We start from the raw sequence: 12,554 nt of genomic DNA, 5'->3' as shown, positions 1-12,554 counted from the left end.
AGGAATATATTGGGAGTAGAGGATTAGGAATATATTGGGAGTACAGGCTCAGGAATATATTGGGAGTAGAGGATTAGGAATATATTGGGAGTAGAGAATCAGAATTGTTTTGGGAGTAGAGGATTAGGAATATTTTGGGAGTAGAGGATTAGGAATAAATTGGAAGTAGAGGATTAGGAATATATTGGGAGTAGAATATCAGGAATATATTGGGAGTAGAATATCAGGAATATATTGGGAGTAGAAGATCAGGAATAAATTGGGAGTAGAAGATTAGGAATATATTGGGAGTAGAGGATTAGGAATATATTGGGAGTAGAGGATTAGGAATATATTGGGAGTAGAGGATTAGGAATAAATTGGAAGTAGAGGATCGGAAACTATTTGACAACATAGAGGGGATAGTTTTGTTTTGGATTTATATTATTCTGGTTTACTGTTAGGACGGGTTGCTGAGAAAATATGCTCTGAGCTTGGTATTAAGGTTTTGACAGTGCATGGAGGTTCCATCAAGTAAGTAAACAAGGATTATTATTTATATATACAGTGATAACCAGAAAACTCTGAATTAGAAAGACTACTTTTCGAATCAAGTTATGACGTTAAAAAGTACAATGAGCATTAGCCACAGACCCAGTTAATTAAATTAGTGATTAAGTAAGTGTATGGTAAACTGTTTGTTTCGTAACAACATCAAATACACTTTACTATTGCAATAATGTCGTCTTTCTATTCCGTTGTTCTTTGGTTATTATTGTAAGAAAAGGAAGACGACAAAGAGATCGAACTTTATCAACCAACTTTAAAACATTAAAGATACTTAAGTTGATTTGATTTAAGAATTTTTATTGTTTATAAAATAGTGGTCTCCAAATTCTCCAAGAATGGTGTCTTTGTTTATTTTTAAATAAAATTTTTTTAACAAAATTAAAAAAAGAGCAGTGAATTGTTTTTCTCCGACTTTCAACAGTTTTCTGTTCCTCTACGCATTCTAATACCATGGAGAAAATATTGACATCTAATTGTTCAAATATTATGTATTTGATTAGGACTAACAAATTCAGGGCCGTAACTGTAGGGGGGAGGGCGCCGGGGCGCACGCCCTCCCCTGTGTTCCTACCGGGGGGTGCGCCCCCCTTGTTGGAAATCGAAAATAGCAACACCATGTTATGAATTTGATAATTTGAGAATGAGAAAAAAAATTACGCATAGCAATATGTGTTAGACGCATTTTTTTCTCATCGTCTCTGCTGCATAAATCTGCTAGGGGGACTTCAATAAAAAATTGCAGTTGAAAATTCTTCGCTAGAAAAAACTGAAAATCTTCATGAAATTTTCTCTAACAAAAAATAAAAGGGTCACTTGAAATTACGCCGATAATCAGATGATATGAGTCCGAATTTAATGAATTTGATCCGCGTCTTAAATCCGCAAAATACCGGTTTCAATTGAGCGCCGGCTTAAATCTTGAAACATTGAATACAATTTTAAGTGAAACCAACCATATTTGAGCCGCGGCTTCAATTTAAGCCGCCGCTCAAATTCTTTAAATTCGGCCTCTGAACAGGACACGTTTTCTAACTTTTTAAAACAAAGATAATGATTTGATACCTTGGCAGGGTGCTCCTTCATTCAGCAATGATTTAACAAATATCTGCGCTGTTTCGTTTTGTAAATCTTAGACTAGATTTATTTCCAACCTCCAATAATTGTATATTGTTTAGGACAAAAATATTGGCCTCTAAAACCTTCAAGAATTGTGTATTGTTTAGGACTACAATATTGGCCTCTAAAACCTTCAAGAATTGTATATTGTTTAGGACTAAAATATTGGCCTCTAAAACCCCCAAGAATTGTGTATTTGTTTAATATTGGCCTCTAGACCTTCAAGAATTGTGAATTTTTTATGACTTAAATATTGACCTCTAAACCCTTCAAGAATTGTGAATTGTCTAGGACTAAAATATTGGCCTCTAAAACCCCCAAGAATGGTGTATTTGTTTAATATCGGCCTCTGAAACCTTCAAGAATTGTGAATTTTTTATGACTAAAATATTGGACTCTAAAACCTCCAAGAATTGTGAATTGTTCATGACCAAAATATTGGCCTCTAAAACCCCCAAGAATGGTGTATTTGTTTAATATTGGACTCTAAAACCTTCAAGAATTGTGTATTGTTTATGACTAAAATATTGACCTCTAAAATCTTCAAGAAGTGTGTATTGTTTATGACTAAAATATTGACCTCTAAAAGTCTAAAACCCTCCAATAATTGTGTATTTGTTAAGGACTAAAATATTGACCGCTAAGCGAGAAGAGGTCGACATTCTTGTTGGAAGTTTCGGAGGATTATCCAAGTTCTTTTATGAAGGCCTCTTCAGCAGGAAAGAATATAAGAGTCAATCTTAACTTTCATGTTTCAACTTTTAGATACAGTCTTCGTCGTATATATATCAACACAATGAAGACGACTTTCGATTTTAATTTTATTATGGTTATAATGCAAGGAAAGTTATTTCAGAGGTGTGCGCATCTTTTGTACTGCAGTGTACTGTCTCTGGGCGGTAATGTAAACACAAGATGGATGTCACAGCCTGACATGGGATCCATCTTTCATATAAAAAATCAATGAAATATTCTGGTCAAAGAAAACTATTATGTGAATTATCAAAATTCAATGCTTTCATTCTCCTCGGATACTAAACGAACACTGATGCATCTATTCTTGTTAACAAATTCCGCCCATAGAGAACTGGTTTAAATATTTACGCAGAGTATACCTGCAATTAACTTTCCTTGCATTATAACCTTGATTTTTATTACTTCTAAGATTTCAAATAGCATGGATATTGGATACACAGAAAAATGGAAACAAAGAGAAACTGTAAATTAACAGTTTCTTAGTTTCCGAATAAACTTGTAATTTGATAAAAGCTTGTTAGTTTTCAAAACTTTAATAGAAAAGTCGTCTTCCTTGTATTGATATAAACGCTGTCCACTGTATTTTCTTAGATCTGAGCTGAAAACTTTAGAATAGAATATCCTTAATCCTCTTTAGTTAATTTTTTTGGAGAATAAGAAGAAGAGGAGAACAAGTATTATTTAATCTGGAGATTAAGAAAAAGAGTTGATCAAGCATTGATCTCAATATCCACCATTCTAAAGTTTACAGCTCTGATCAATTTTTAATTAATTTTGTTTGAATTTTCAAGTTTATTAATTTTGACAAGGTTTGTGTGTAAGCCTTTAAACTGATAAAAAATTTAGATTTTCCAAATAGTACTTTCTGAAAAAGAATCATTGAAAATACTTTATATCTCGCTTGATCAGAAAACACGTGATAGAGATTGCTCTGGATGAAATTGATACTTTGCTCGATGACACTTTTAAGGTAGACAAACAGTTGTTTGTTTGTTTTTAAAATTTTTAATTACTAATTTTTATTGTTAACTTCAGGAGGAGATGATCACTTTTCTTAGAAAATTCGGCCAATCAGCTGTGTCTCTTTTTCAGGGTTAAGTTTGTTTACTAATATTAAAAACTTTATTATATTCAGATCAAAATTTTGCAAAAAAAACACATTTCTTAGGAGTTCGTATAATTATGACAGGAGCAACTTTTCCGACCAATTTTGATGCTTACATCAGGTATTTTAGAAATTAGATGTTTTTTTGCGTAACAATCTTAAACAATTTTGCAGCTAATTTGTGCTGGTTAATGGAAGGAAAATTAATCCAATTTTCTAGAAAGATAGATTTTTTGAAATGCAAATAATAATGTATCTTTTTATTGTTCATTGTTCATTGTTCATTGTTCATTTTTCATTGTTCAATTTTCATTTTTCATTTTTCATTGTTCATTGTTCATTTTTCATTATTCATTGTTCATTGTAAATTGTAAATTGTTCATTGTAAATTGTAAATTGTAAATTGTATATTAATTAAGAATTGTGTGTTAAAAAGATCATTTTACGGTTATCATATAACTTATTTTGATGTTTAAACTTTAAGAGAACATCTCCTAAATCTACATTCAAAAAAACGTATTGAAAAAACTTATCTGAGTCAAAAAAGAAAAATGTTCAAAATTGTCAAAATTGTAAATCTGATTCCGCAAAACTATATCAAAATATGTTGAGAACTTGGAGAGTGGGCAAAATTGACAATTTAAGCTCTTGTGCCATCAAATGTGCCATTAACATAATTGTTTGGTATTTAGTGAACTGCTTGATGTAGAGAATATACAGAAGATATCTACAGATCAGCTTCATAGGGTTCTTCTTCATTTTCCGCAGAAATTCATCAGGGAACCAAGCTTATCTATATAATAAAGCTCTTCGCTAATATGCATTATTTATATGTTATAAATTATATGCTATAACTGACCAAACGGCTGGAAGAATTGCCTGGCATCTTTTGAGGGGTAACATAAGGCTATTTTTTCGAAATTTTTTTTCTCAAGAATTTAAAAAAGAAATTGTTTAACAATGTTTTTTAGATTCAACGGGTAACGTTATCAGTATTATTATTACTATTATTATTACTATTATTATTATTATTATTATTATTATTATTATTATTATATTATTATTGTTATTATTATTATTATTCCCCCCCCCTTCCCATTTAAAGGAATCCTTACGTAATATAAAGTAACCTTCCATTAATAAAGTGGCATGTTCTATGTCTAAGGGTATCTTTTAAAATTTTATCTGAGCACTTGTAAGGAAGCTTTACAATTTTACATATTGATGATGTGTCTAATTCTGATAATTTTCTTCATTGTCTTTGTAGCACAATTCCGTAAGCCACTTTTATAAAGAAGCCACAATTAGAGATTATCAATTTTTAGCGAGAAAATAAGGACAGGCTACTTATAATTGGGCAGATGTAAGTTTTTAAGGTACCAATTTCTCAAAGTACTTTCTTAATAAACAATGACTTGAAAATACACCTAACCGTCTCTTTAAATAGGTATTTTCTATTCTTACTTTAATTTGCATCTCAAAAGACGGTTCTTAAAAACATAAAAATTCTAGATTTTTCTTGAAAATCCCAAAAATTGTACACTAGACCCTTTTCTGATGATATGAATAAATAAGTGAGTGCACTGGAGAAATGTGGTTTTGTTAAGTTGACAAATATTCAGTTTGAAGCTTTGCATAACATATTAGAAAATAAGGTAAAAAAAAGTTTTTAAAGTAAATATATTAAGTAGTATCCCCGATATTAAGTTATGTATATAGAATTAATTAACTATTACAAAGCTTTGATTGTAGTTTATTTGTAATAAAATTCCTTCATTTTAAGGATTTGCACAATCTTGTTGCTGCTGAGACAGGAAATGGAAAAACCCTGTGTTTCCTAGTTCCAATCATACAAAATATTCTCAGAATTAAACAAGATCAAGAGAGGTATTAAGACATTTTTTTAAGATTAATTTTTTTGATAATTATCTTTTTTATCTGTACGTCTTTTATTCATCAATTTTTTAATTATCATTTGTTTATCTTTGATTTTTCTAATAATTGATTTTTTAATTATTAGTTTTTTGATTATTAAATTTTGATCAATAAATTTTTTAAAAAATTTTTCAGAGCGGTAAATTCGAGGCCTGTAAATTCTCCCTTGGGGGTAGTTGTTGCACCCTCCCGGGAGCTTGCAACTCAAATAGGAACAGAAATAAATACCAACCAACCAATGGGTTTAATTGGTTTACCAACTCCTTGATCCCCCCCGGGTGGGGAAAACTTGGCGGGATGAAAGGTCCGGCAGTGGAACGGGTATTGTGACAGTGCTTCCCATATCTGGCAGCGGTCTGGGGGGTCCACATGGGGGTCTCCTACAGATTCCATTTCCTTATCTTCTTTATTTAGTGCGATTTATTTTCTCACAGAGTGGGGGGGGGATTAGGGAGGGGAGGGGAAATTTGTTTGAGGGAATAGAGGCTCAGGAATATATTGGGAGTAGAGGATTAGGAATATATTGGGAGTAGAGGATTAGGAATATATTGGGAGTACAGGCTCAGGAATATATTGGGAGTAGAGGATTAGGAATATATTGGGAGTAGAGAATCAGAATTGTTTTGGGAGTAGAGGATTAGGAATATTTTGGGAGTAGAGGATTAGGAATAAATTGGAAGTAGATCTGTTACTGTTACTGTTACTGTTACTGTTACTGTTACTGTTACTGTTACTGTTACTGTTACTGTTACTATTACTATTACTATTACTATTACTATTACTATTACTATTACTATTACTATTACTATTACTATTACTATTACTATTATATACACTCAACCACAGTCAAAGTATCATGTCTTGCAGGCAATGTTGCAATTAATTGAATCAAATGAAATCAAATGAAATATTTATTACATGAAGACATAGTTATTTTTGACAATGTAATTATCTCAAGGTCAATGTTATACAAATTCGTGATTGTCCATTATAACCTTTCTAGGAAACAACATCGATTATTTTAAAAGCAAAAGCAAGAAATGGCCGTAATCCGGTTTTAAGTAATAAAAAGTGGACGGATTCAATCTTTCTTCTGATTAATATTCCCGCCAAGAAATAGGTAATTTGCAACTGTTTGGTCCTTGGACATTGTAACTCCGCAACTGTTTGGTCCCTGGGCATTGTAACTCCGCAACTGTTTGGTCCCTGGACATTGTAACTTCGCAACTGTTTGGTCCCTGGGCATTGTAACTCCGCAACTGTTGGGTCCCTGGACATTGTAACTCCGCAACTGTTTGGTCCCTGGACATTGTAACTCCGCAACTGTTTGGTCCCTGGGCATTGTAACTCTGCAACTGTTTGGTCCCTGGACATTGTAACTCCGCAGCTGTTTGGTCCCTGGACATTGTGATTCCGGAAACAAATTTATTATTTTTCCTCGAAGATAAAATGTTTCAAGATTGAGCAACAATAAAAAGCGCCCTGATAACCTTGTAATCTAATATCAAGCTTGGTTTGGTCAGGGTTGCTCTTTCCCGTAAACTTGAATCCTTCATGGAGATCATTGAGAAGGATTCTTCAAAACAGAAGAAAACATTGATCTTTAGCAACAAGGTGTGTAATTGATCTTTAGTTATTAGGTTTTTTATTGATCTTTAACAACAAATATATTGATCTGATCTTATCTTATGATAATTTATTCTTGTTTCTTGTTTGCAAAAATTGTTCTTTTTTTTGCTGAAACTTGCTTTAACATTTGTAATTTCTCATTAAAGGGACTGTACTCGTAATTTTAAGTGACTCTTTATTTTAGAGTCCACCCTAAAAGACTAGTGCAAACCCTGGAAATCGGCACTGGTTTATAGAAGACGACATTCACCTTATTACTTAATCTTTAAAATTGTAGTACACAAAAAATGAACCAGTATGATCTAGACGATGTAAAGTATGATCTAGAAGATGTGTACCTGTAAACCATGTACAAGTGAACTTGTATTTAAATATTTCATAATTGTTCCTTGTTGAATATCTGTACTTTAGATATATTCACAAATTATTTATTCTGGTGATTAGTCACTTGAACTAACGTTTTCGGAACATTTTTCACATATATTGGTATGTTTTGATTGAGTTTTGCTTTCCAATTTTTTGTTTTATTTTCAGATTATAATGTATTACTATTTGCATTTAAATTGTTTTTGTCATAATTTTATGCGAATGAATTGTAATCCAAGTGATCTCCTATTTGCTGTTGGTAGCCCTTGTCATCTTTATTCTAATTACTTAATTTGGAAGCAGAAATGTTTGAAGCATAAACATTTGTCAAAATATTCAATAGCTCAAACAACAGTAGGTCGGACTTTTTAGCATCTTATTATTAAAATTCTAGCAGCCTAGATTAAATGTGGTCGTGCTTATACTAGTGCCGATTAGGGTTGCAAAATTCTTGCATGGTGAGTGGGAAGTCTGATTCTCAACAGTAGCCGTTTAAACTTTGTTTAATTAAGAATGAACTAGTTATCCATGTTTTTGCTCTTTTAAAAACACATTCTTTTCTCTTCTAAAATAACTTGCGCATTTCTGCCCCACAGAATTAAATTGTCAGAATTAAACACTTTTTAAGATATCCTCCTTATTATTAATCATATTAAGATTAAAAGGAGTACCTTTCAACCGTTGTAACTCGAGCAGGGCCTTTTTTAAATGGAGGGCCACTCAAGATCGCTATGAGGGCCCTTCTTAGATTCTGTGTTTTGAGCCATAAAAGTATTTTTGCATAGTTCTCGTATTTAAATATTGTTCCGTTTCAGGCTTCAACTGCTGATTTCCTGAGCATGCATTTGAACGAGCAGAATATCCCCTGCATTAACTTTGATCAAAACGTGCACTGGAAACAACGAGAAAACCACTACAGAAAGTTTGCAGAAGGAGAGGTAAAAAAATACTTAATTTATAATTTTTTGTTTACAATGCAAGGCCAACCCAATTTAGTAAATAAATTCGATGTTGATTCGACATTTTTATAAATTGTCTTGCATAAAGGAGCCTAAAGCCATCCCTAAAACTAATGATTTGATTTGATTTGATTTTATTTGAGCATCTGGAAAAAAAGGTGTTAGATGAAAACAGAAACGAATTTAATTCATGATGATTTTTAATTTTTTAAAACATTATTTTTCCTTTTTTTGCCATAGTTAAAATAATGTCAACCTTCAATCCATAGAAATCAGACTTGAGATTCAAAACAAACTGTTTAAATTTGCATTAACGTTAATGGGGGGGGGGTCAAGGGAGTGATGTTTCTTTGCTAAAAGAAGGGGACAAACATTTTATTTTAAATATGTAAAAAAAAATTCTGACTTTAATCTCACAAAGTTGGGTTTAGAAGAAGCAGGTTCTTTGAAACCCCGAAGCTGAAAAATTCTTGAACTTTATTTCCTTTGGTTAAAATCGCAATCTTTGAAACCAGAAGAAGTAAAATATTTTCACAAACTTATTTACTTAAAATTTCATAGCAAAATCTTTAAAAAATTGATTTGGTGTTGATAATGGACCAAACCTTACAGAGTTAATAAAGTATTGAAAATATATTTCGGTCTGGGTTGACCTTCGTCAGTTCTTGAGATTGTTTTTGTCATGAATGTTCTTTAAAAAATTGTATGTTTAGGTGAATGTAATGTCTGCTACAGATCTTGCATCAAGAGGGTTAGACACGACCATGGTAACATTTTCTATTTTATCGTTCAAAATAAAGATATAAAATTTGATTTCTACACATAATTTACGTTGAAGATATTGCAATGGTAATAAATATTAGACTTGTAAATATTTAAGCCAAAGCTTCAAGTGATGTTCGCATACATTTTTTATATTTGTAAAAAATCTAAACTTTCATTCACTCCTTACACAGTAACCAGTCTAAGTCGAATTAAAAAGTAAAAACACAATTGGATCACATAAATACTAGACTTTGGGATGGTTCCTGCTTTTTAAGGATAATTTTAGCTTTTAAAGCCGCCATTTTGTTAAGTGTAAAAGTTCGCGGATTTTTTTTCAGAATTATTTGATGGATTTCATAAGGAAATTTAAAGAAGGGTCAGATTTGAAAAGCCGTTTCTACAATTTTTAGACACAAAACCGATAAACAGGCAAACCAGCTGACAAGCTAAATGTTTTATAGATAAATATTGATTTATAAACTGATAAATGTTCAGGTTAATCACGTGATTAATTTTGATTTCCCGCTGAATGCTGCGGATTATATTCACAGAGTTGGCAGGGTAGGCAGAATTGGGGGTCCAGGTACACAGTTAACATTTTTGTTTTGTTTTTATCGACAAGTTTTGTTTTATTGACAAGTTTTGTTTTATTGACAAGTTTTGTTTTTATTGACAAGTTTTGTTTTTATTGACAAGTTTTGTTTTTATCGACAAGTTTTGTTTTATTGACAAGTTTTTTTTTTATTGACTAGTTTTGTTTTTATCGACAAGTTTTGTTTTTATCGACAAGTTTTGTTTTTATCCAAAAGTTTTGTTTTTATCTACAAGTTTTGTTTTTATCGACAAGTTTTATTTTTTTCGACAAGTTTTGTTTTTATCGACAAGTTTCGTTTTTATCGACAAGCTTTGTTTTTGGGGAAGTTAATAGACTATCGGGAAAAAAATTATTCTAGGAAGTTCTCATGTTACTTCACTGGTGGACAACCCATTAGCTGTTGAGGTTCTCAATAGAATAGAACTTGCAGCTCGGTAACCTATATTTTTTCTCTAGTGACGGGGTTTATAAGGAATTTTTACATTTTTGTAAATATTCTTGGTGGTCTTGAATATTGTCAAGCATTTCTTTATTTTGCACAACCTTGATTTTTTTTATTTAAAAATTAAAGATGAATGTTGCGCTATAATTGTAAAATTAGAAAAAGAATTTTTTTTAAAGTTTTTAATACTTTCATTTTGATTTTTTGATTTACTTAATATTAATTATTTTTGACAAAAATATTTACGATGTTAATTATATTGTTTACAATTAAATCGTACTGAAGTGTTCACAAAAATACCATACTGAAGTATTTACAATATAACCGTACAAAAGAATTTACAATAATACCGTACTGAAGTATTTACAGTAATACCGTACTGAAGTGTTTACAATAATACCGTACTGAAGTGGTTACAAAAATACTATACTAAAGTGTTAACAATAATAGCGTACTGGAGTGTTTACAATTATACCGTACTGCAGTGTTAACAATAATACCGTACTGAAGTATTTACAAAAATACCGTACTAAAGTGTTTACAATAATACCGTACTGAAGTATTTACAAAAATACCGTACTAAAGTGTTAACAATAATACCGTACTGGAGTGTTTACAATTATACTGTACTGCAGTGTTAACAATAATACTGTACTGTAGTAATTACAATAGTATCGCACTGAGTCCGAAATTTAAAAGAGTATCATTGGACAGAATTCCCGAGTTTCCTTTTTTAGGTCTTAACATTTGTGTTAATTTTGATCTAAGAGATTCTAAAAAAATTGAGAATATAAACAAACTGAATAAAATAATATTTCATATCAAGAATATTGATATTCAACTGGTTTTCAGAACGATACCCTGTCTTAAGTTTTGAGCTCAGCAGTGTTTACAATTAAACTGTACTGTAGTGTTTGTGATAATACCGTACTGCATTGTTAATAAAGATACCGTACTGCATTTTTTATGAAAATACCGTACTGCATTGTTTATAATAATGTCATCTGCAGGAAGAACCAGGAGATCCAGAATGTAAACAACAACATTGTCAGAATAATCCAACACAGGATTGACAAGAAACAAAGAATTCAAGAAAATGTTAAATAAAAATAATCCAAAAAATATCTTTTTCATTTTGTCATTCAGAAAAGAGAGAGAAAGAGATAAAAAAATAATTTATGCACAGGGTGCCCTAGAAGTAGTGATGTGCTTTCAGTTGATTTGTTTTTTGACGAGAGCATTTGTGTAAGCCCCCCCCCCTTAAAATCCTTTTGTATCAAAAAATATTAAAACATTTTTTAACTATGATAAGGCTATCTATTCGATCATTTACACACTTCCAAATTTATAGTGTTAATAAATTATTTATGAAACTTTTCTTAAGTGGATTCGTACAGCATGAGGTGTAATAAGCTTCAATGGGTAAAAATAGAGATGGAAACCTTTCTTTAAAATTTAAAAATATCTTTATTTCCTTTTGACTTATTACATAGATAATAATATCAAACCTATATTTACACTGAAGGCAGTATTTATTGAAGCTTTTCGTTAAACTTTTTAGTTAAGGGCAAAAGCGAGAATTAAAGTATTTTTTATGTGATGTAATTATACTTCAATGAAAAACATGCGTAATTTCAAGTGACCCTCCATGCATAGAGTGGCATGTCCGTAGTATCTTTGAAACCTTCATTTCTCTATCGTTTCTGAAGCAATTGAAATGCATGAGTTAATTTTTGTGAGAAGCCACAAATGAAAATAAACAGTTTTCAAAATGGGAAAACGGATATTGATCAGAAAAAAGTTTTGAAGGGTATTGTTGTGAATCAGAATTGAAATTATGTCTACAGTCACTTTAAAACTCTCAATTGATTCTATATTAATCAAACTGCTTTGTAGGGTTGTGAACTTTGAAGAAATAAAAAAAAGGAATTGAGTCTTTGCCACAAACTCGGATTTTCTGATACCTTTATTTTTTCCACCTGATTGTGTAAACCTTCGATATTTCAAACTTAGATTCTTTCATCTAACATAATTAATATTTTTAAGCATCTAAAATATACGGCATTGGCTTCCAAAGATGAGATTAGAAAATCAAAGTTTGTGACAAAGGCCCAATTCCTTTACAAAATTATTTTTTTTAATGAAAAGCTTTAAAAATAGCTGCCTCCTAAATAAAGAATTAAATTGCGTTCTCAACTTAGAACGCGTTCTTGATAATATGAATGTGTTCCTGATTTAAAAAGCTCTTTCAAAAAAATTCTGTTCGTTTCTTTACATATCGTTCCAACATTTTTAAGAACGAGTTCTATGCGTTCATTCTTTTTCTGGAACAATGGG

General features: G+C 31.2%; 1 protein-coding gene and 1 long non-coding RNA gene across 2 annotated transcripts; both read left to right on the top strand.

Annotated features, from left to right (window-relative positions):
• The first annotated feature begins 400 nt into the window (after window positions 1-400).
• LOC111716607 (probable ATP-dependent RNA helicase DDX28) lies at window positions 401-11,348 on the top strand. The gene is made up of 12 exons (XM_023492078.1): window positions 401-513; window positions 2,289-2,384; window positions 3,331-3,391; window positions 3,457-3,514; window positions 3,590-3,647; window positions 4,219-4,305; window positions 6,985-7,075; window positions 8,272-8,394; window positions 9,129-9,182; window positions 9,676-9,763; window positions 10,134-10,209; window positions 11,228-11,348. Exons 4-12 carry the CDS (start codon window positions 3,463-3,465, stop codon window positions 11,322-11,324), a joined length of 726 nt encoding a protein of 241 aa, XP_023347846.1. The 5' UTR covers window positions 401-513; window positions 2,289-2,384; window positions 3,331-3,391; window positions 3,457-3,462; the 3' UTR covers window positions 11,325-11,348.
• On the top strand, window positions 5,078-5,699 carry LOC111716608 (uncharacterized). Its single transcript, XR_002768544.1, has 3 exons — window positions 5,078-5,181; window positions 5,310-5,413; window positions 5,597-5,699. It is a non-coding gene; the product is annotated as an uncharacterized LOC111716608 (long non-coding RNA).
• Window positions 11,349-12,554: the final 1,206 nt, after the last annotated feature.

The sequence above is a fragment of the Eurytemora carolleeae genome, unplaced genomic scaffold (assembly GCF_000591075.1).
Source record: "Eurytemora carolleeae unplaced genomic scaffold, Eaff_2.0 scaffold2128, whole genome shotgun sequence".
NCBI classification, from domain to species: Eukaryota; Metazoa; Arthropoda; class Copepoda; order Calanoida; family Temoridae; genus Eurytemora; species Eurytemora carolleeae.
This window is presented reverse-complemented; position numbering and strand designations above follow the sequence as displayed.

Bases quoted from the DNA above. Each gene is read 5' to 3' on its own strand.
- LOC111716607 (XM_023492078.1), top strand. From the start codon at position 3,463: ATGATCACTTTTCTTAGAAAATTCGGCCAATCAGCTGTGTCTCTTTTT. The intron at 4,306-6,984 runs GGAACCAAGCTT...TGGTTTGGTCAG, and splicing joins TTTCCGCAGAAATTCATCAG to GGTTGCTCTTTCCCGTAAAC. The intron at 8,395-9,128 runs GTAAAAAAATAC...TTGTATGTTTAG, and splicing joins GAAAGTTTGCAGAAGGAGAG to GTGAATGTAATGTCTGCTAC.